The sequence below is a fragment of the Dinoponera quadriceps genome, unplaced genomic scaffold, assembly GCF_001313825.1.
Source record: "Dinoponera quadriceps isolate SergipeBrazil2010 unplaced genomic scaffold, ASM131382v1 scaffold558, whole genome shotgun sequence".
Taxonomy (NCBI): Eukaryota; Metazoa; Arthropoda; class Insecta; order Hymenoptera; family Formicidae; genus Dinoponera; species Dinoponera quadriceps.
The window spans coordinates 96,121-118,407 of record NW_014554665.1 but is presented as its reverse complement, the minus strand read 5'-3'; the positions used below and the strand labels follow the sequence as shown (position 1 = coordinate 118,407).

General features: G+C 47.1%; 1 protein-coding gene across 1 annotated transcript in view; it reads left to right on the top strand.

Annotated features, from left to right (window-relative positions):
- Nucleotides 1-22,287, top strand: part of LOC106740729 (zeta-sarcoglycan) — a 78,520-nt gene that overhangs the window by 51,847 nt on the left and 4,386 nt on the right. Inside the window, exons 3-5 of the mRNA XM_014612056.1 lie at nucleotides 3,949-4,231; nucleotides 20,301-20,490; nucleotides 20,742-20,934. Coding sequence (XP_014467542.1) covers nucleotides 3,950-4,231; nucleotides 20,301-20,490; nucleotides 20,742-20,934 — 665 coding nt within the window. The 5' untranslated portion in view covers nucleotide 3,949. The remainder of the gene's footprint in view (nucleotides 1-3,948; nucleotides 4,232-20,300; nucleotides 20,491-20,741; nucleotides 20,935-22,287) is intronic.

Here is a 22,287-nt window from a genome sequence, read left to right as displayed (position 1 = left end):
GCAGACAATTTAAGCTCGGNCGGCTCCACCACCCGCGCACGTTCCCTCTAGGCCCCGTTTAAACACTCTTACAACCACCCGAATGTGGTATGGATTAATTCATTCAACGTCCCCTATCTGCATCCAGAAAGGGGCTTCTGGCCGCTTAAAGCGAGGGAAATAAATCTATCTCGCGGCGAGTCCCCGAGATCGCAGTAGCAAAGAATCTAAATTGCGGTTGCCGTTGTAATCCATCGTTGTCACCCGCGTGAAATAAATGATATCCGTAATTGTGCTCTCCGTACACTTTATTAAGCCGGCCCCATTGTTCGTTGCCGAAAGTAAACTCCGCTCGCCGGGAGCATATTTCGCGCCGAATGCGACCCGTCTGAAAGGGGCCGCCTTATATCAAGCGGCGAATGCGAATTTGCTGCGGACGAGCGGGCGCTAAAGTCGACGCCTCGCGACGAGCCCCGAGTCAGCCGTCCGTCCGCGCCTTCGGAAAATCCGCGATCTCGTGGAGGAAGTCGCGACGAATCGCAGCGGCGTGACGACGCGCGTGAAAGATCCCCCGGCTGCGGATTACCGTGGCGATAATAATTTCGCGACTTGCGACGCACTTGTCGGCGCGCTCTCTGAAAATAATGGTCGCCGGGCTAACTTCCCGGTTACGTCGAAAGTTCCGGCGAACGTTTAACATACGCGCGTCCGCCGCTATTTATGGCCCATGAAATATTCCCGCGTTATAATTGCGCCTTGAAGCCTGAATTCATAATGGCCGGCGCTGCACCTCTCCCTTTTGTAGCCCGCGGACTCTTAAAAAGGAAAGATATGCTAAGGGCGTTAAATAAATTTACACTCTCGGCGGTCCCCTCCGCGTAAAAGCGCACGTGAACCGATTAGCTTCGTTCCCTCCCCTTTCCCCGTTCGAGTCGGATTTGCGCTATCGCGCGATAAATCGCGAAATTCATTTGTAATTTTTACGGTGGCCCTAATGAGGGGCTTTCGTGCCCGCGTCCAGAACGCTTTCTCGTGTTTTCGCCTCGGGAAGAGGCGAGAACCTTCCCCCGGGATTTCATCGCAAACCCCGGTGTCGCCCGAGCGATCTTAGCACGTCGCACAAATCGTACGGCTTCGCGCGACTCATCAACGGACTAATTAACGCGAAACTCGCGCGCGCTGGAGAGAACGTCGGGACGTCGACGACGGCGGCGACGAGACCGGCAGGACGAGCGCCACGTCCGTTTACCGAAAGAAAAATTGCGGCGAGATGCCAGCGTCGCGAAGAGACGGCCAGCGAGAGCAGCTCGGTCGAGAATCGCGCGATCCTGCCGGGAAATTGGCCGGCGACCGCGTGCTGCTTTTCTCGCGCTATCCACGGTGCTTTTAATTTCGAGCCACCGAGCTCTTTATACCCGCGAGAGGCATAATTATCCACGAGAAAGAGAGAGAGAGAGAGAGAGAGAGAGAGCGGAGGGCCGGCATTGAATATTTTAGCTCTCGCTCCTCTCACGCGCCACCGTCGACCTCCGTTTTTCCTCCCTCCCTTCCCCTGCAGCCCCCCGCTTTGTGTATGGCTCCCCATACTAACACTCCTCGTTCCGTAACGAAAATAAAAACGGATAAGTAAAGGCAGGGGGATGGCGGCAACTTTCTCTCGTTCAAGGCTCCCCCCGTCGCCCCTTACGACTCCGGGATTAGGCGGGAGAGTTACGTCAGGCATTTTGCGGCGAGCTTTGCATAAGTTCCTCGTGTCTCTCGTTTCCTTTCGTTAGCGTCCTCCCGTATATATCCCGTCTCTTTGTTTCGCGATTCTCCGCCCGTCGCGCCTCTTCGTCCTCGCTTTATCCCGTTCGGATGCGTGCGTCCGATAAAAATACGGAGCCACGCATTAACTTCCGTAATCCGACGGGCTGTTCCGCCTGCGAGCCGCTGAAGTACGTTATCACGTCGGTGATTTGCGATTGAGCGAACGAGCGCAGCGGCGTCGTTACGTTAAAAAGCCGGGTGCGAGGAATGGCTTGGGCAGATGAGATCGAAGCGCTCCTCGAGATGATCGATGTTAACGCGCGTGATCACCTTCTCCAGTTCGAAAGCATTCCCAACGTTCCGATTAATATCCATCGTCAATGATACAACGATCGGTCGTGTAATTAACGCCGCGAGATATCGCGCGTGAGGATCTCGAAGTGAGAGAGACGTCGAGATGTTGGAGTCGGCGGAGCGAGTCGGCTCATCGTAATAATTAACATGGGAAACAATCTCGCAATGGGCTCACGTGGGCGACGGCGAGGCGTTAGGTTTCGTCGTGTTACAAAAGTTAGCATATTCATTTCCATCGTCGTAGTTAATTTAAGGAGGGAACGGCCGGCGAGAATAAATTGCATCGATATGCAAATATAGTCGCCGTTCGTAATCGCTGCGTTGTATATTCCGACCGGTATTCGTTCGGGCCGTCGTTATTGCTTAAACGAGTGCCGGTCACATTCTCGTCCCGGTATGTGATTCGATTTATGATACAAACCGCGCGTGCACACAGACCTCGGCGGAAATGTTATCGCGCTCGGCGACAGCACGGCGAATCGACAAAGTTATCACTCGGCTATCGGGGCGGAGAGAGAACGGGCTTTGCGAAGTGATCTTCGGCGAGTTCATCTTTACAAGCCGCGCACGTCGGATATAAAGTATCTCACGGAACGGAGGGGGGAAAAAAAAGAATCGGAAGATCCGTCTTTCGTGACGCGTTTCGCCTGCCCGAACAATTCCGCGCAGCCGGTGTTCAAGAATGAGGTATAAACCGTTGATAAATGATCGCGGCAGAAAGAACAGCCTCGTAATTGTAGTCTTATTAATGGCTCGCGCAACTGTACGCTGTAACGACCTGTAGCTATAACACGCATCTCGTTTGTATCTCGCAACTGTAATCTGCCAATTTACGGCGTGAAATCGCTCACAGCACGAGAACGCGCATGGAAAGTGTTTAAACAGCGAGCGTGCGAGGAACAAAGCGGGCCCGAATAAATCCCCCGATTGCTTCGGAAATTAATCCGTTCGGATTAATCGGACGAAGTTAAATTGTCATAATTATCTACTCGCGGGCCTCCGGATAATTTTCGCCCGCGAAATTCACAGCGCGCGTCTTGAATTGGGAAATTACATTCCCATCCGATCGTGTGACACTCGCCTCTCGCGGTTTATTATCAATTCCTCGTCACAGAACAAACAACCATCATTTCGCTTTCTCATATTGTGCGGTAAATTATTCTCCCCGACGATTCTCTCCCCCGCGAGGCTCGATCGGTTGTTGATTCCTCTGACGATTCTTCTTCCATTCCGTCGCGTTAAAATATATTTTATACCGGACATTTTTCTACCGTTTATTATTTGCTATTTCGATATTTGACGACTGAGTGTATGTATATATTGAATATTTATATTATAATTCGCTTATATACTTTTGCGTCGTTACACTGGAAAAAGGATTTGGTAATAACTAAAATCTGGCGAATATTTGCCGGCCAAATATTTGATTATTGCAACCAAACAATTTAGTTCCGAATACTGAATATGTAATATACGGAGTTACCGTATATACAGCGGAACCAAATTCTCACCAAATTTTAGTACTTATTACCAAATTCTTTCTTCAGTGTACTATTCAAATTCAATTATACATGTTTGGCGTCGTCACTTACTACACATATCATACTCATTTACATTTATTCAGACAAGACGGTGCAAAACCAGCGGTACAATTGTTGCTGCGCCTTTGGTCGCTCTCAACGTAGCGTCTTCGATATTTTTGGACTCTGCGATTTTCAGCCTCCGATAAAAAAATACTCATTATTATGATTATTGATTGAACAGCAATTCTTCGTTAAGATAGAAAAGTAAAAAAAGCGTGAGCGAGGAGAACGTTTTCGCGGCAAAATGCGCATTTCGTTAGATAAATCTAGATTCCATTTTCAGGATGTCCCGGGGTCAAGGGGGATGGTCGGACGAGCCTTGCACGTCCGGTAGTGCAAGTCGTCGCGGCGGAGCTCGCCAAACGGCGGGGTCGTCCTCGAGGACGTCGGCGTCCGGGTTGGAGGAACGCGCTTCCGGTAGCACGCCCTGTAAAGGCGGCTTCAGGTTAGGTGTCTACGGTTGGAGGAAAAGATGCCTCTACTCCCTCGTGTTGACCCTCATGGTCATCGTAATCCTCAACCTCGCCCTCACCGTCTGGCTGCTGAAGGTCATGGGATTCAGTTCCGTAAGTTGACGAATATTAGCCGGACTTTTCGCCGCTCGCGCGCGCACGACGCCGTTGATCCGGTCGGGCGAAATTCATAAATTCCCCGAGAAATTCGCGCGCCTGTGATTCCGGCGAGACGAACGGGAATGTAACGGCGACAGTCGTGTTTCGATTTGGCCGCGAGAATTTCGCGCGAGCTCGAGAGTTCTCGTAACAAATAAACGTCTCGTCTCGGCATAGCCGCGGAGCGATATATGTCGTGCACACGGGAGAACACGTAGAGAAACGCACTTCGGGCAAGTCCAGAACGATCCTCCCCAGTTAAGGTCTTCCCGAAGTTCGATCTGGATAAGGACGTATGTAACTTTTCGACAGTCATTAAAGTCGACTTCTGTCTTGTGGCTTGGAATTAGTTTCGCGCGAGTTCCCGAGCCCGAATAACAGGTCTCGACGAGACTGCCGGAATGTACGGGAGAGGGAAAGGGGGAAGGAGAGACAGGGGGGAGGGGGTGAGCGCGCGCGGATGCACTACCGACGGCTTTTGAAGCCGCGGAAGGAGCTGCTGCGCGAGAGGCGCCAAGCTGGTTAATATAATTCGCCGTAATTACCGGAACCGTTATATCGGCGCCGCGCGGTGTTTCCGTCGCGGAAAATTGTCGTTTGCACTTCATACTTCTTCTTCTTCTTCTTCTACCCTCCCCGGACTTAATTCGGGCGCATTACAATTACCCGTCCCCGGAATCGAGCGGGGTTCATTAGCAAGTAAGTCGGCGGCGTTCGAGCATTCTCTCCCTCTCTCCTCCTCGCAATCCCGGAGAAACGCGGCCCGTATCCAACTTCTTGATTGCGATAATGGCTGTAATGTAAAGGTCGTTCCGATGTAAATGTCTCTGCGTAGCGCGCCTGGGCCGAGATACGACTTTCTTACGACTAACTTAGCGGGGCACGCTTGGCGATTTTACACGCGGCGAATAAGTGTTGCCCGCGCGCGCGCAATCCATTGATTCCGATGAATGCGCGCGCGAACTTTCGCACTCTCGTCGGAAGTCTCGTTCGGATGACGCCCGCCGAGAACGATCTCGCGATCATTTTACGCGTTGCGCGAAATCGGCGTGACAATGTTCGTGATAAATATCGCGACAATGTAATTTCTCTCTCGACATCTCGTCGCTTCGAAACAGCGACTCGCGTGATGTACCTCGCGATCACCCGTGAAACAAACTTTCGGTTCGATTCAGGTGCACCTAGAGAAGTAGTAAGGAGGGGGAGGGGATGGGAGACCCACGTAAATTCTTCCAATTCATTTTATCGCCCGCTCTCGCATAATCGTAGCGACTTTTTCTCGCATCTGCTCTGCAAATCGACATTTCCACGTATCCGGTGCAACAATGCCGTGGACTGGTCGACGCTAAGCCGGCGCCTAGTCCTCTCGATTAAGGCAAAAACGGTCGTGAAACTCCCGTCGGGCCCCCCCCCCCCACCGGGCCAACCACCGGCGCTGCAGCTACCTATTCGCCATTATCGAATTTATTCGAAATCGAAAGGAGCTCCCGCGATCTGGCGCAATGATCCCTCGATGGGGGCTAAACTCGGTGGAAATTGAGTATCAATCCGTAAGTAAGGAGCCCGGCAGCAGCAGGGATACCCCGTGGGAAATGTAAGTCTCTGCCACTTCTTCTCCCACCCATCCTCCCTTTCACCCTTCTAGTCTACTCTCTCTAGCTCTTTCTCTCTCTCTCCCCCGTTCTCCGTTACTGTCTATCTCTCCTACTCTCTTCGCTACCTATTCCGTTTTACGTCCCCTCCGTCCTCCGTCCGATCACCCGGCAACCCTCCCTCTCGCCTCCCGTCTCTTGTTCCATCCTCTCACAGTGATTCTCTCATTTGATCTCCCAGCCGGCTCTTCTTCTCCTCTATCTCTTTTCTTCTTCTTCTTCTTCTTCTTCTTTTCGAGACATTCTTCAGTCCCGCTAATGCCGTTCGGTTTGCCGATTCCTGGCGAAACCTTCAGCGACCAACGTGTCGCTCACTCACTCTCCCAGCCCCTCTTTTTCCCGCCTGTCCTAAGTCGTAATTAGGTCTTCGGTAATTAAAGTCTCGTTTATCGACGGTACGTTGCGCCGATAACTCATGTCCGATTAATTGTGCGACTCGGTAAATCAGCGAGACAATCAATTAGGAGTTTGGGCGCGTTAATTATTGCGCGGTCTGGCTGCGGGTTGCTCCGATCGAGATTTACGACGATTCCGATTCACGGCGAGGAGTTCGGGCGCCAGCGGCGCGTAATCGACGCAAACCGGATATCCGGTCGGAAAAGTCGGATGTAGAATTCGACGAGTCTGCGAGTCGGCGTGAGCCGAGCGACGGGATATGGATAGAGATATGGCTTATGCGCGGCAGTTTCGTATACTCGCGGCGTGGCGCGTAAGGGAGTAAGAAACGCGATATCGTATCGCGATGTTCGTGAAATTTTATGCGTAAGAAGTGGCCGGGATTTAGCACGTAAACGGATCGACCGAACGAATTGGAAATGGATAATAAAACGCGATATAACTTCGTATTATTCTCGTGCAATTTTGCAGACCGGACCCGCTTTGGGAGAAGTGACATTTCGCGAAGATGTAACAGAACGGGAAGTATAGCGATAATACGACGGTTTCAAGCAATACTTGACATTGCTGGGAATTTATAATACATGAGATGTCAAATGTGTGCGACACGACGTAACGACTCCGAAATACGAGATGAAATGTCACACTCTGTACCACGTTCATTGCATATTATATATTTTTTTACGACGCGCGAGGCAACGCGAGAGGATAGAAGAGCATCTGAAATTAAGAAGTCCTTGCATTTTTCAAGGCAATCAAGCGCGTAGCAAGACCGCGAGCTTGGACGCAGGAGGAAACGAGATGTTTCGCGGGATAACCGGGGATGTTGAGAACTAAACACAACGGGGCGTTTCATCCCGTTCATCGCGGGTGTGTTATACAAGATGCCCCGGAATTATTAGACATTCCTTCGCAAATACTAGGAAACAAAATAAAGGAAGTGCAGGAAAGTAACATTCGTTTCAAGAACAGTACATTGATAATTACGTAGTGATTGTACAGTTGATTGAAGTCGAGAGATTAAAACCCTACAAATTCCGTCAAATTTGGGGGACTAGTGAAGAGAGTCTTGAAATATAATAACATTACAAGACTGTCTTTTTGATAATATAAACGGTTATCGAGTATTTGCGCTTATTGTTGTCCTGATCAAGAGGAAATTATTATAAATAAATATTATTAATAAATGAGAGCATACGATTTCTTGCGCCGATTAAGTGCCATTAAAAAATGTATCTAATTTTGTTACATAGAGAAAAAGTTCATCGCAAAATCGACTTGACATTAGATCTTCGCGTCGTGTCTCGAGTCGAAATTTTAGTTCGTTAATCCTGCAAATTCCGTCGAGTTTGAAGGATCTATGAAGAATCTCGAGATGTAATACTGTTGATAAGTTGTTGCCCTACCTTGTCACTGCAAATAGTTGTTTACTGCCGTTTTCCCCATGTTGAAGAAGCTTGTTGCCCCATATTGAAGATGTTAAAGAAGCTCGAGGAAGTATTCGTTCGAGAATTATTTAATTATTTCAATATATTGCCAGAATGTAATCTTTATTTTTAATTTCAGTCAAATATTGATTATATAAGCTTAGTGATTTGTCAAATGATGACTACGAATGCCGGCTGAAATTTCGACTCCGGTAATTATTATTTTCAGCAAGTCCGTCACACGTCCGTTAAAAATGGAAATCTACCGTGCAGCGAGTGATTTGACATATCTTGAGAAATGTGTGATGTACCATTGTCCGTATCGCTGCGTACTGTGCCTTCCATCCTAGCTCGCTTCTCGATTCAGCATCTTGGCTGTTCCATCGTGACACTGACAGTAGCCTGGCACTGACACTGACACTCGCGCAGATAGGATTCGACCGGAGAAACATGTTAATGTTACGCGATATTGACGAGAATCCGATTACACATTTCAAGAGCGAACGAAATATTTTTATCACTTAATAACATAATTAACACGTGTTTCTCCGATCTGTATCTGTATATCAGAGTTCGAACTACGCTTATAGGCGTCTGACGAAAGTCTTCATCGTGCGTCTTCGGTTTAACCCTGAAATGGTCGCGTGGATGACGTACTCCATTTTAAATTGACCATTTTCAACAAAAAAAAAGTCGCTTTAGAAAATAATAATATTTATTTGTGTGGAAATAACCACTGTAAAAAAAAAATCATAAAAGACGGGCGGGAGCAACTCCTAACTGACAAATACACGGGGCCGCAAGATGGATGCTTGTTGTTGGTATTTTTCGGGAAATGTATTTTAGTGCGCACGGGTGACACCTGTCATCCGTGCGCGACCGCTGTAGGGTTAATGGCGTCTGACGCTCCGCTCTCGCTATGGTGCGAACAACGTCTTTAGGCGTCCTCATTTGTTAACATCGTAACGCCTGCGGAAGTGCCGCAACGTAACGACTAAGTGCTGCATCGCAGCGATCGTCGTTACTTCCGAGCAGCCTAGCGGCCTTAAGAGTTAAGACAACAAATTGTTATTTTCATCTGGCGGTTGCGAGGCCATCCTGTGTCACATCAGCATCACACATCGCGAACAAAGACGCGAGAGATTGTGATTTTTAGCAACTGTCCGTCCGTTGACAGCGTGACGCGTAAAAACCGGCATATTACAGTCGTCGCTGAAAGACTTCAGCAACGTTTTGTAGAGTCGGAGCTTACAACTCCCTTTCTCTCTCTCTCTCTCTCTCGTCGGGACGAGGTTGATTCTCATCCAGAAGTCCTTTTCCACCCCTGTGCGAAACGTCCTAGTCAGGCGAAAGCGCGATGCACTCGTGAACTGGGAAATATTTCATGCCCATCGTACTTCTTCACCCTCCCTTCCCATCCCCTTCATATTTGATAAGAGAGTCTCGGTCTGCCTTCCGCTGCCTCTTTTCACTCTCGAGTTATCCCCGTCCCGGCCAAGCTCGACGTTCCGACGTCCTCCACCTCTCGTACGTCCACCTTACCCTTCCACCTGCGAACGATACCGCGCGCGAAGAAATTAAATCATTTTTCTCAATTAAGAAAACCGCCATGCGCTCGTCGTGCGGTTCCGAGCTCTCGTAACTGCAAAACTTTCGCCCCAGTGGAATTAATTAAGAGTCCTCGATTGGTCGCTTTATTAATGAAGTCCGTTTTCCTCGCGATCGATGTTGCCTACTGTTTAATATCCGCACCGTATATGGTCTCTTCTCTCGCGGCGATAAATTTAGTTTTTGCGACTCGACAAACGTTACAAAAGCGCGCCTTTCCCCGAGTGGCTTCTTTAACAATGTTAGCATCGACTTTTTGCCTATTTTCCTCCTTCCTTTTAGTAAGAATTAAACTGAATGTGTCCGACGTCTCTCCGCAGCATTAAATATCTCGGAAATACTTGAAACACCAGCCTTCCTAATTCATCTCGTTTCAAATCTCGCTTCAATCTCGCTTCAAACCGCGTCAAGCTTTTATTCTCCCGCATCTCTGCATCATGCACATGTTACTCGTATTGTCCCATCACCGTTCGGATAAAGTTTTATCGATTTCGCTCGCACGATCTTTGCAGCGGCACGAGGAGATTTATTTTCCGCGGGTTTGCGCGTTGTCGCTCGCGAGTATCGATATTTTCGTGCTTCTTTCGGGGCCCCTATCACTCGGAGAGGCCTTGGGAGATCTTCGATTACGGACAATATATGATACATCCTGAAACGTTATGTCGGACGGAGTGGTATACAGACACTATATTGGCACTAACGGCTTACATACATGGCCATTGCGAACAGATGCCCCTTCCACCTAATATCGCTTGCGGGACCTTACCCTCTATAACCCTTGTATCCATAGAGAATTCACCTGTATACATTCCTTCCTACAACCCCGCGAAGATACATATTGCACACACCCTCCGCACGTCCATACAAGGTGGCTCCTTTCGCAACGACCCTTCCACAGAATCAATTGAAATTCATGCCCCCAAATGAACACTTCCACCGAAGTCATGCACGTCTGCGCGCACGTACCTGCTAGCTCGTCGCACACGTACGGTGCGACGTTTTTTTTTTTTTTTCAAATTTTAATCCTATTGTCTTCGCGCGAAATAAACATTGCGTCGAGAGAGAGGAAACGTATTAAAAATCGCCAAGGAAACTCGATCTTTATATAAATAACAAATTATTCGCGCAACCAGCCAATGTAATACGTCGTTGTACTTGTTTTTATTATGATGTACTTTCATTATTGTACATAGAATTAGAATAGAAGACTTGCACATGTTCGAATACTGGAAAAGAGAACAGACAAATTCGCGCAGGCTGAACGATTGCGGCATAAATATTGGTCATGCTAATACGCAAGGCGGATTCGGTCGCATTTCGATCGAGACGTGAAATAAAAATGAAAGTGGCGACGAGCGTCGAAAGCTGCTCTGCAGTTGCGAGGCTACCCCCGGCAAAAATTTATCACGAATGCCTCGTGCGTGAGATGGCACGAGTGGTCACCCAGTATACGTTACGTACACACGGTGTGTTAGTATTAAAGGATATCCATTATAGCGCCTAGCCACCAAGTGCAAGTGCAATATAGCGAGCATAGCGCCATGAATTTTGAATGTATAGCAGTGCCGTAGTACGTTAGTGGTAGCGTTATAGGTTGGTTCGCGTGGAAGGCCGAGCAGACAAGTTTATTGTTTCCAGGGATTTCGCGCCGAGCCACCGCTATTACGAACCTCCTGTGAAAGATCCGTGCCACGTCAATCGTTTCTTCAAACGATTCCTTCCGTTTACGTTCTCGCGCTTTTTCTCCTTCGCGACATTTCGCCGTAGTTACGCAAGAAAGCTCCGACCCGCAAAATTCTGATTTTTGAGATTTCGTTACCAATAGGTAGTCTACACGTCTTTCTACGTAAAACAAAAGGATCCAAGGATTTACGGGCGTCTAAAATTAATTAAAAAACAGTTTTTATTTTCAACTAATTGTACCATTTTTTGCTAGTTGCTTTTTTACCCATTATTTGAAGGGTTTGGAGGGTTAAACTTGCCAATGAATATCCTTAAAGAGAAGGAAGTGGACCGTGTTTGAACGATTATGAAGTATCTCAGTGCTATTTGTTTAAATCATATATCAATTCTTCGTCTACATTTTCTTTTAAACATACTCCAAGTTAGATTCTTCTTTCACATAACTATGGCCATTTAACGCTCATCTTACATAAGTACTTGAATGAATGACATTCGCGAGAAAATAAGTGCTCTTCCGCGATGGTAAAAGAAGAATGAATTGTGAAGGGACTAATTTTCGAAACGGGCGAATTTACTTTCGCGGGACGACGTATTCCCTAAGTATCCGTCGAAATCCCGTTCGCAATATCTATAAATATATATCTCGCCCTATGTCGTGTAACTCCGCTTTCCATATCGCCAGCCGCGAGACGTGTCGCGGGCCGAAAGTCAACAAAGCGATATTTGTCCCCAAAAATCGCGGTGGCGAAGATTTAAATTCGGCAGTCGCATTACGCCAGCCGTCGCGGCGTTTTTATCGATTTCCCATTTCGAACCGCCGATCCCGCAGCCCTACGTCACATGCCAGATTGGGGTTATAGGTTTTCCCCGCTTTCGGTATTGCATAATCCGTGGAAATGTATGTTGTGCAGCGTGTATGTACTCGGCTGACCCAAAGGGTACTGAGTAAAGCGGCGACGGCTTCTGAACGGGCCGGCGAACGTTAATAAGCGGACGCGAGATACAATGAATCGAGGGTGAAAAAAAGTGACGCAATTCAACGACGGACTGGAGAAAAAGGAGGAAGATGGGGAGGGGGGGAGGGGGGGGGTGAAAGAAGAGGCTCACCGAGAAACGACAGGAATATTATAAGAGAGAATCTCCCAGGAGAGACGAGAGAGCGTCAGCATTAATGATGCCCCGAGGGCGTCTCATCCCCGGAATCTCTTTTATATAATTGTTACCATTAGCGTTAAAAGAATATACATACATATATATATATATATATATGTGTATATATATATATATATATATATTTATATTTATATATACATATCGTAAATAAAACAGTCATTCGCCGCGCGCGCACTGCGCGTCGTCGCACGGGGCTTGTTCGCTCGTTAATTCAGGAAAAGAAATCGTTCGAAGGGGAAACTCGGCGATGACAGTTCGTTACGTGACACGGTTCTCTGCGCGCCGTTATTATCTGATGTCTCGTTGCGTGTAAGGTTTGTCTCGCGGACGAATGCAGCTAAAGTCTTTCTCTCTCTTTTCCTTTTCTCCCTTGACATTTCAACCCACTTGATTTTTCAATTTTTTAATATTTAACCCACAGAGACGCGACAGTGGCCACTGGTTCTCCAGCCGAATGGAAGAAAAAAAACGCCGATGAGAATAGCGATAAATCGGGTGTATCAGCGAATAGATTCCAAAGACCCACCGATCTGTGCGTTTCAGGAGCACAACTGATGCGGAGCGCACGTCTGCGAGTGCCTCTCGTGTCGTATGGCACGTCGGAAAAGAAATCGTCGAATCGAGTTAGCGAAAGACAGCGGCTGCGGTAATAACGAGAAACGGGGAAACAAAGGCGCGAGCCCGCGCTATCAACGGCGGGATTTACGGCGTTAAGTGTGACCTCGTGTCCGCGGGAATACCCAATATCGGCGCTTCGCTGAGCCTGGCCGAATAATCCCGCTGTCGATTCGCCGACGTGCGCGACGATAACTTGGACGAAGTCGTCCGGAACGCGGGTTAATCCTCGCGAGGCGCGTCAGGAGCCCACGATTTAATCCCCGCGCCGTCGCGGTAAAATAACATGAAATTGCGATGTCGCGAGGGCGCCGGCGGAAAGCTTGGTTCGGCGGGGGGGGGGGGGCGAGCCGGAGGATTCGGTTATGGCCGGCCGGAAAGGTGCACCGTCGGTCGCCGAGGATCCCCTCGAGGAGCCGGTGACAGGGTTCAGAGTCGGATTACTCGCGGTACAGAAGTTAGGCGAGACTACTACCGTCGTCCGGCTCGGGATAATTACGTGAGGTGCATTAGCGTGGCGCACGTAGCGCGCACGTGCATATGTGTAATTACCGGCGAGGATCGCGACGTATACACGCACACACGCACGCATACATACGCGACACACACCGACGCTCATACACGTGGGAGAACGCGCGGCGTACGGCTGTCTGTCACGGAAAGTATGTGGGTTAACCCATCAGCGATGCGGTCGTGCAAACTCACGTGAACGCTACGCTCACGTATGGTCGACCTAACGATTATTATTTTTGTTAACGACCTCCCGACAATTGCGTTAAGGGTAGGCGGCGATACAACGCCGAAATTAATTAGGCGATTATAAATCTGCGTGAACGTTCCGAGCCGCCGGCGTCGATGGCGCGCCTTGATTGATAAAACGGAAAGAAGAGTCCATTTGTCCGTATTGAAAGACGCGTCTTTGTCGGCAGCTGGCATACCGCATGTGTTGCCGCAGTTGGATACGCGTGTAATTTCTGACTTGTGCGAAATGAGATATGCACGCGAATCGGTCCGCCCGAACGGCGTGGCGCGCGCGTTTAGCGCGCCGACTTCTATTCATCTGCAGGAACGAAATTCATTGCAGCTGAAATTTGACTGCGGCCTGGCGTGAATTTCATACGGATGTAAATTTATGTTAAAGCAATTTAGGAAATATATTCTTGGGTTTTCGCTGTGTTGCTCTCCGGCGGAATTTAAATAATATCGAGAGCACATCAAGAATCGTGAAATTCGGTTGAATTTATCACGTGGTTCATACTTGGAGAGAACTCGGTGTGGGATACGATTGTGGGATATTTAGATTATCATCGGACTATGTTATTGCAAAAAAGATGATAGTTATGTATAGAGTTCCGTTATTTTCAAATCAGATTGTCGCTAAGGAAAATGACATCCAATCGACAGTTAAGAGTTAATGTGAATCCAAATCTTGAAATGATATCAAAAGACGTAATTTAAAATACCTACGACCTGAATATATTATGTGTAACGCGAACACCTGAAACATTAGAAATACAATATTTATATAATTTGTTCCTTCAGATATTTCCATGCTTGCTATTTCTAGAAGCTATTTCTAGGACCAGAATATTTGATCGGACGAGGAAAACGAGACGTTTCACGTTTCACGTGAAATTTCACAAGCGATGACGATTAAACGCTGAAATATACTAGCGGACGAAAGAGGAATGCAATACGTGTATTTTCTGGCAGGGGCATTCTTGGCCGAAATTTATCTCGTTGGAAAAGCGACGAAAGGAATCGGCCGCGATCAGGTCGAGCGGAAAGCGAGCGAGAACGCGAAAACGGGAACACCTTTGTAATCCTTGTAAATAACGCGCTTTGTATTAATTTATGGACGACGACCAGCCGGGTAACGTCGAGCCGAGGCGTCGTTACGATGATATACGTTTACAGGGGGTGTTATTTGGATTTCATTACGTACCTCAGCCGACGCCACCGCTGTTTTAGCTCGCTTCAGTCGTCGAGTAACGCGCGTCCCGATATCCCCGAGAAATTCGGAGTGGTACGCGAAATGATAAAGTAACGCGAAACCCTTTTCCCCGTGTGTATCCGTCGAATTTGTCGCGGATTGATTTCAACACAGCACGGAAATCTGTTAATCGGTCGCGCCGCGCAATTCTCGCTGTCGCGCGCGAATCCGCAATTTTTCGACGCGATAAATACTTGATGCCGCGGCGGCGACCAATCGCACCGATACGAAAAGGAAATATGGCCGGCGCGCGTTCGGACGATCCCCGCCGGCCAAAATTCAACCTGCCGGCTAATTGCGTGCCACTTTTTCGCTTTTCACACGATCCTCCTTTTTTTCGGAAAAACCGCGCGATCGAGATAGAGAGGCGGTAAAAGGCACGCGCCCGTTCGCGCGTTGCGAGAGGGCTAAGGGTCGATATTTTTTATTGTCGCTTAAATCCCCTTATCAACAGCCGACAGACAACGAGATAAAAAGGGTATAAAGCCTCGGACTTAATGATACCTGTCTGACGGTAGATTACTTTTACTACTGCCGCTCGTTCTCACCACCACGATTGGGCGATCTTTCCGACTCGACCGGAGGTTCCTCCAGACCGTCTGGTGATTCTAAAAAGCAGGTGCAGCCGTAGTTCTTCCTCCCCCCCACTCCTCTCTCTCTCTCTCTCTTTTTCTTTTTCTTTCCCTCATTCTTCTCTCGTTTTCTCACTCACTCCCCTGCAACTGCACTTTTTTCTCTCTTATTGTGTACTTCCTCCCTCTCTCTCTCTCTCTCTCTCTTTCTCTCTGTCTCTCATCGTCCACGTTTCTCTCGTTCCGGCGTTTCTTCTCGTTCTCATTTTCCGCGCATCGCTGTGCCTCCCTCTGTTTCTTCTTCACGATCTCGCTCGCTCTCTGCGGACGCTATTGGGGTTTACGGTTACGGTTAAGTAGAGGGCAAAGAGATCGTATCGTTTTCCGAACGATTTGGCTAATCGAGTGCCGGTGGCTCGGCGCGACCCCTTCCACCCCTCGTTCTCCGCCGGCGATCGCAACTACGCGTATCCAGACTGACGCTGGGAAACTCTATGAACGTGTATTTAAACCGCGATCTCGCAACCGGTACTTGGCGAAATCTGGCAGCCGGTCGTTTCCTTCGGAACGCCGACACTTATAGCGATACAATGGCGATTTATGGAACCGCACCGGGTAAACAAAAATGCAATGAGAACGCTAATGATATTATGGCACGTGTATCATGCTGGACTATCTAATATTTATTCCGGTTCAGTCGTTGCACGCATCTACCATGCATAATCACAATCCTATATGAAATGATAATTTAATTTCGTCACCAATATCAGCTACCTGCATACAGAAAATTATTAATATTTACATATATGTTCGCATACTACGGAAAGTTCTCCATTTGGATATTTAAAGACTCGTATTTATTTAATCGTAAATACTGTCATATGGGAATATTTGAAAAACGAATTTTGAAAAGCGAATATTTGAGCTTTATAGCTTATTTATCTGCTGAACCAATGAAATATGAATAAAGCGATCTCTGGTGAAAATTGCTTTTGTATATTTTAAAAATAATTGAACAATGTCTCTCTACATCTCTAAACGACGAGCATTCTATTTTGCTCGCGTAAAACAACATATATGTATATGCATATGTCTATATATTTATTTTTTACATATATTATGTATAACTCGAAACTCTGTCCGTGTGTGAAATGTAAGTCACGAAAGATTACATTCCTACCGAATATCGGACGCGTTCGCGATAATAAAGTTTGTCTTTCCGGCCGCCCAGCCCTTCACATCTCGATTAGCGGGAGAAATTACCCCCTATCGCTTCGCCGCGGATCGACGTATCAAATTGCCCCGCCGTGTGCAAATATTCGGCTCGGCCGGTGCTATGTCCGGTCCAAAAAAGAAAAAAAGAGCCCGGCGAAATGGAGTTCGCTTGATCAGAGGTTTAAACTAGTTCCAGCAGCGTTTATCCCCGCCATTGCACGTCCTCTCTTTCTCTCTCTTTCTCCCCTTCACCCTAGCCTGCAGTTGTAATAATAAATGGACAGAACGCGGCAATTGGTTTCGATCGGGCGGCCAATCATCGGAAACCAATGTGGATGGTACCACGAAGGACAAGCCATTTTACTGCAATGGTATTTTCAAGAAGGCACAGTCAGTGGAGTGAGGGTTGCGTTTGGACGCGACGCGGGAGATTCGCCGAGCCAAGCGAACTGCCTTTCGAACTGCTCCTAACGTCGTGCAACCGGCTATCCGATCGGGGATGCACGCTTTCTGGAATGATATTAAAATACGCAACGTTCGCCTTAATATAGGAATGTAATCGATGGCCCCGCTGCCATATCGAACTATGTTCATATCGCGCGCAAAAGGTTAAAAAGCGACGTAACCTATTTCTGCTCGTATCGACGCGCGCGCGCGCGCGCCAATAGAATCTGGGCAAATTTAAATCCCAACTACTACGGTCAAATTTGAATGTCGCGAATACAATTCACTGTGGTTTCGCATCAGCCTCGATTGGTGATTTTCTCGAACTTCCCGGAAATAATACATACACGGAGAAAAATACAATTTGTACTGTGAAGAAAAGCAATTACTCGGTTTATTGTGCTTCTTTTATGTAATTATCTTGAACGAAGAATATTTTCTCTTCTCGATAGTGTTAAAATATACTCACCATAAATGTTAGAAAAGTTCATTATTATTTACTCAAAAGTAGAATTTGTTCTCGTTTTAAAAATATTATCAACTTTATCGAAGAAAAGTTAAATTAATTGGAATATATATATGAGTGACCGGAGTTTTAGCGTTTCAATTTAATATTCTTGATTGAAGTATTAAATTTACTATACGGGAAAGAATAATTTGCTGATAATAAATTTTATGCTGTTGCAGTAAAATCAGTCAATTACTATGTGAACAACAAAACGATTTGTTAAGAGTACTTGACATTCGCTGAATTATTTTGCTGAATTTACAAATTATTTCGTTGTAAGAATAAATTAGTAAATTAGCAGAAAAACATTTATTTTATCCTAATAACAAATTAACATGTCCTAAGGATAAGTTCACTCGCATTATTTTCTATTTCCAGGCAACAAAATTATTCCTGCTCTTACGAATAATTTGCCAATTTGATTATGCCAACTAAATTTTATGATGTCGCTACGAATATGCAGTAGCAACGATAGTTTTGCTACGGCAAAATTATTTTCATCCCTGCAGGATTCAGAATATATTTTAATAAATTTGATGCTTCTGATATGATATATATTGCGGACATATAAACTTATGAAATATTTGAAATAAGTCATATTTACTGGAACGCAATATATATTTTTCTGTGTGTATACGAGGTCTGTTCAAAAAGTATCGCGAATTTTGTGTTTTTTCAAAAATTATTTATTTATTCATGAATATCTATTTTGTCTCCTTCAAAGTAATCCCCATCAGATATTATACACTTGTGCCAACGTTTTTTCCAATCCTCGAAGCACTTCAAAAAATCATTTTTTGTGATCTTGTTCAGCTCCTCCTTCGATGCCGTCTTTATCTCCTCAATCGTAGCGTAGCGTCGTCCTTTCATGTGCCTCTTCAGTTTCGGGAACAAGAAAAATCACAGGGGGCCAGGTCTGGGGAATACGGTGGCTGCGGCATCATTAGTGTGTTGTTTTTGGCCAAAAATTCGCGCACAAGCAACGATGTGTGAGCAGGGGCGTTGGTACGAATTTCGCGGCGACCCGTCTCATGCCCAAATCATTAGTAAAAATCGAATGGCACGAGCCAATCGATATGTTTAGGTCCTCAGCAACTTCTCTAACGGTGATTCGACGATTGGCCAATACTATTTTCTTCACTTCATCAATGTTTTCGTCTGTTGTTGACGTGCTCGGGCGTCCGGCACGCTCTTCGTCGTTCACATCTTCTCGTCCCTCTGAAAACATTTTGTACCACCGATAAACGTTGCTTCGGTCCAAGGTAGCTTCGCCATATGCCACAGTCAACATTCGGAATGCGTCCGCGCACTTAATTTTGTTAGATTCTTTGATCCATCTTTTGGAATAGGCAAAAATCGAAGACGAGCCAAAACACGTCCAAGCAAAACAGCTGTCAAAGATAAACTGAATATTCAAAATAGCCGAACTTGTCGGCATAAGTGAGGGACATGAGTACCAACATAACGCCACAAAAAAATCGAAAATCGAATATACGTAACCCGCGGAAATTCAAAATTCGCGATACTTTTTGAACAGACCTCGTACGTTCCTATAAATAAGCGTCCGCGAATGCATCACATATTTTCGATCGCCTCGAAGAAGAACACGGCTTCTTTCGATCTCACGTGCGGATATACTCCGAGAAACGGCCGGGCCGGCGGAATTCGATCGCAATTATACGCGGTAAAACTGTTTCATAAACGCCAAATTGCACTTTCTGCTCGGGATAAGTCCCAGGTGGAAGACTACCCGAAGTTTACGAGATGAATGCAAACGCGCAATGTGTCTACTTTATAGTGTGTTTCTCCTTTCGTCCCAACCCCCGTCGGCCATCCACCCTTTTCGCTCGATACATCTCGGGGGATGGTTGGCGGGCGAGAGACGGAGAGGGAGAGATCCGTGCGGGGGTAGGGATAGAGCGCGAGAGAAAGCGAGAAAGAGAGAGAGAGAGAGAAAGAGAGAGAGAGAGAGAGAAGCCGCGTTAAAATAAAATTCTGCCTACGCCACTGTTTCGGATATTACGGTAGATATTTCAAACGAACGAGCACAATGGATCACTACGTGCGTAACCCGCACGTAGCTCATCGCCGCATTTATAATTCAGCCGTCTGAAGTGGCAATAATGGCGGCGACGCCGATACTTAATACCCACCGGCGTCGCGCTGAAACTCGACACAGTAATGGAGTATATTATTTTATTTTACGACGCGAGGATCGCGCGCGCGCTCTTACTTGATCTCGAAGATATCGATATTACGAGGCTTTCCTGACGCGCGCCCGATTTTAATAAATTCTGGCTTTGCCGAGACGATACAGAGGCGGGAGGCGGGAGGCGTCTCAAACTATCTCCGTTTAATACAGCCCGTCTGCGCGCACGCACGATCTTAATTTCGACGATAGTTCCCGCGATGAATTTAGCGTCGATTCTCCCCCCTTCGGAGAAAACACGGCGTGTCTGTGCGTGTGCCCGGTGAGCGATCGGGAGAGATCTCAATTTGAGAATTTAATGGAAGTTATAAATAAATATTTCGGCGCCGGATGAAAGAGAATTTATGGGGAAGAGGACGAGAAGCCCTGAGTCAGCTGTCAATTTGGTGGAAAATAGAATGGGTATACAAGAGGCAATAAATCGTGGCGAGGGGGCTTTTGCTCTATTTTCGTCTAGCGTTATAACCACGGCCTAGAAAGTTTCGACGGCTCGCCCCTCTGTCCTGACAGTCATTTCCTTTTCTTTCAGGAAGGTATCGGTTCGCTAAAAGTGGTGCCTGGGGGAATCGAGCTAAGAGGTCAAGCTGCCGTGTTAGACGCCCTCGTGGCCTCCAGCCTGAGATCTCGGAGGGGCAAAAACTTGGTGCTGGAATCATGGAGTAATTTTACGGCCTCGGCGAGATCCCACGATGGACGGCTCCTTGCGCGATTAACAGTCGGTAAGTTATAAAAATGGCCCGCACAACAGCCCGCGTATTTCATACCACATTGTTGGGGCCCGACGTTAAAAAGTAATTTCAACTTACCCCTTCGCGAGGAGAAGAGCGGGATTACGCCCGATGAAATAAGATCAAGCGGCCTGTTCCGGCGGGAATCTGCACTTGAGACGTTTTAACGTTATGCAATTTGCTCCCCGAGTGAAATCCGAGGTCGTTAAACACGTGCCCGTGACCGGGCATTCTGCTTGCAGGGGAGGACCGTGTCGACTGTGTGTCCCGAGGTTTCCGAGTAACCGATCCTCGTGGAGGAGTACTCTTCTCCGCGGACAGGGAGCAGGTTATCGTGGGCGCGGAAATGTTGAGGGTGACCGGCGACGGTGGCGCCGTTTTTCAGGGTAGCGTGCAGACTCCGCTGGTCAGAGGAGAGTCGGGCCGCGGTCTTAGGTAACCAGCTTGTGAATATTTTAATCGCTCACAAACTATCTCTTCGAACTGAAGGGAAAGCTACGCTTTTCCAGCTCAATTATACACAAGGGGAAAAATAATTTGCCGGCACGGCAAATTTCATGTCGCCGCGGCAAAATCTGTTAGCTATCGTGTGGATAGCGGAACGATTTTTTAAAAGTTCCAATTGCCATTCGTTGGATCATCTTGCCGAATCTACGAATTACTTTGCTACATGAACGAACTAGTAAATGCAAGGAAATGTTATTTTGTCCCAACGGGGACAAATTAAATTGTCCTAACGACAAATTCATTTGGCAGAATATTTTCTATCCAGGCGACGGGACTATTTCTGCTCTAATTACAAATCATTCGCCAATTTGATTATGAGACTAAATATTACTGTCGCAACGAATTTGCATTAACAACGATCGTTCGCTAAAACGATTATTTTTCTCCGTCTATATTTGAATATGATTAAATTGTTACATTCATATGTAAGATAATGCTGCGATTCAAATTACATAATGGTTCTTGACGAATCCTCTCGGAAGCTTCTTCCATTGCGATATCAATTTCTCTCTTTGATAATTGATCTTTCGAAATAAAAAATTCAGTCGCGTTAAGAGAGAAACGCTGATTATATCTAAGGTAGATTTCCATAGAGATTATTCGCGATTGTTTGGCGTGCCATTCGTATTATCTACCGAGAGACGCACGATTTCTAAATATTGTCTCCAAATAATATGCAATTATTTGCGATCATCGATATTCATGCGAGCAACTGCATCGGAAAGCAATACAAATCCATGCGCATAATTTTACCCGCGGCGGGCAGCAATTAGACAGATTCAATGATACTAATCGGGTCGTTCAATTCCCACGGGCTATTGTGCCATCAAGTGGGATAGTCGCCGAAATAACCGATCGGATCAAGATGCCGCGATGTCCCCGCTTTTCCCCCGGATCACCGGCCGGCGAGAAACAGAGCTTTTTGCGTATCAAGGACGCAGCGCGCATATGCTTAGAAAGCGGCGAAACCGGCGGGCAAACTAATAATAAACAATAAAAGGTCAAGGAGCAAGAGTGAGCGCGTTCGATCGATCATCCTTACCCGGTCGTCTCGTCAAGTAACAACGCGACGCAGCGTCTCGTAACGTGGGGGAGTCGTTTTCCGCCGGAAATGGCGATTCCTTTCCACCTATACCTCCGATCATCACACCTTCGGCCCGAACACCAGCGTGCTCTCCCTCCTCATCTCTCCGCCGAGCACCGCCTCGATGTATTGCGGCAAAAGATCGGGGTCTACGAACGACGGGAGAACAGGACGAAGATGGTACAGGAGGAGGGGGA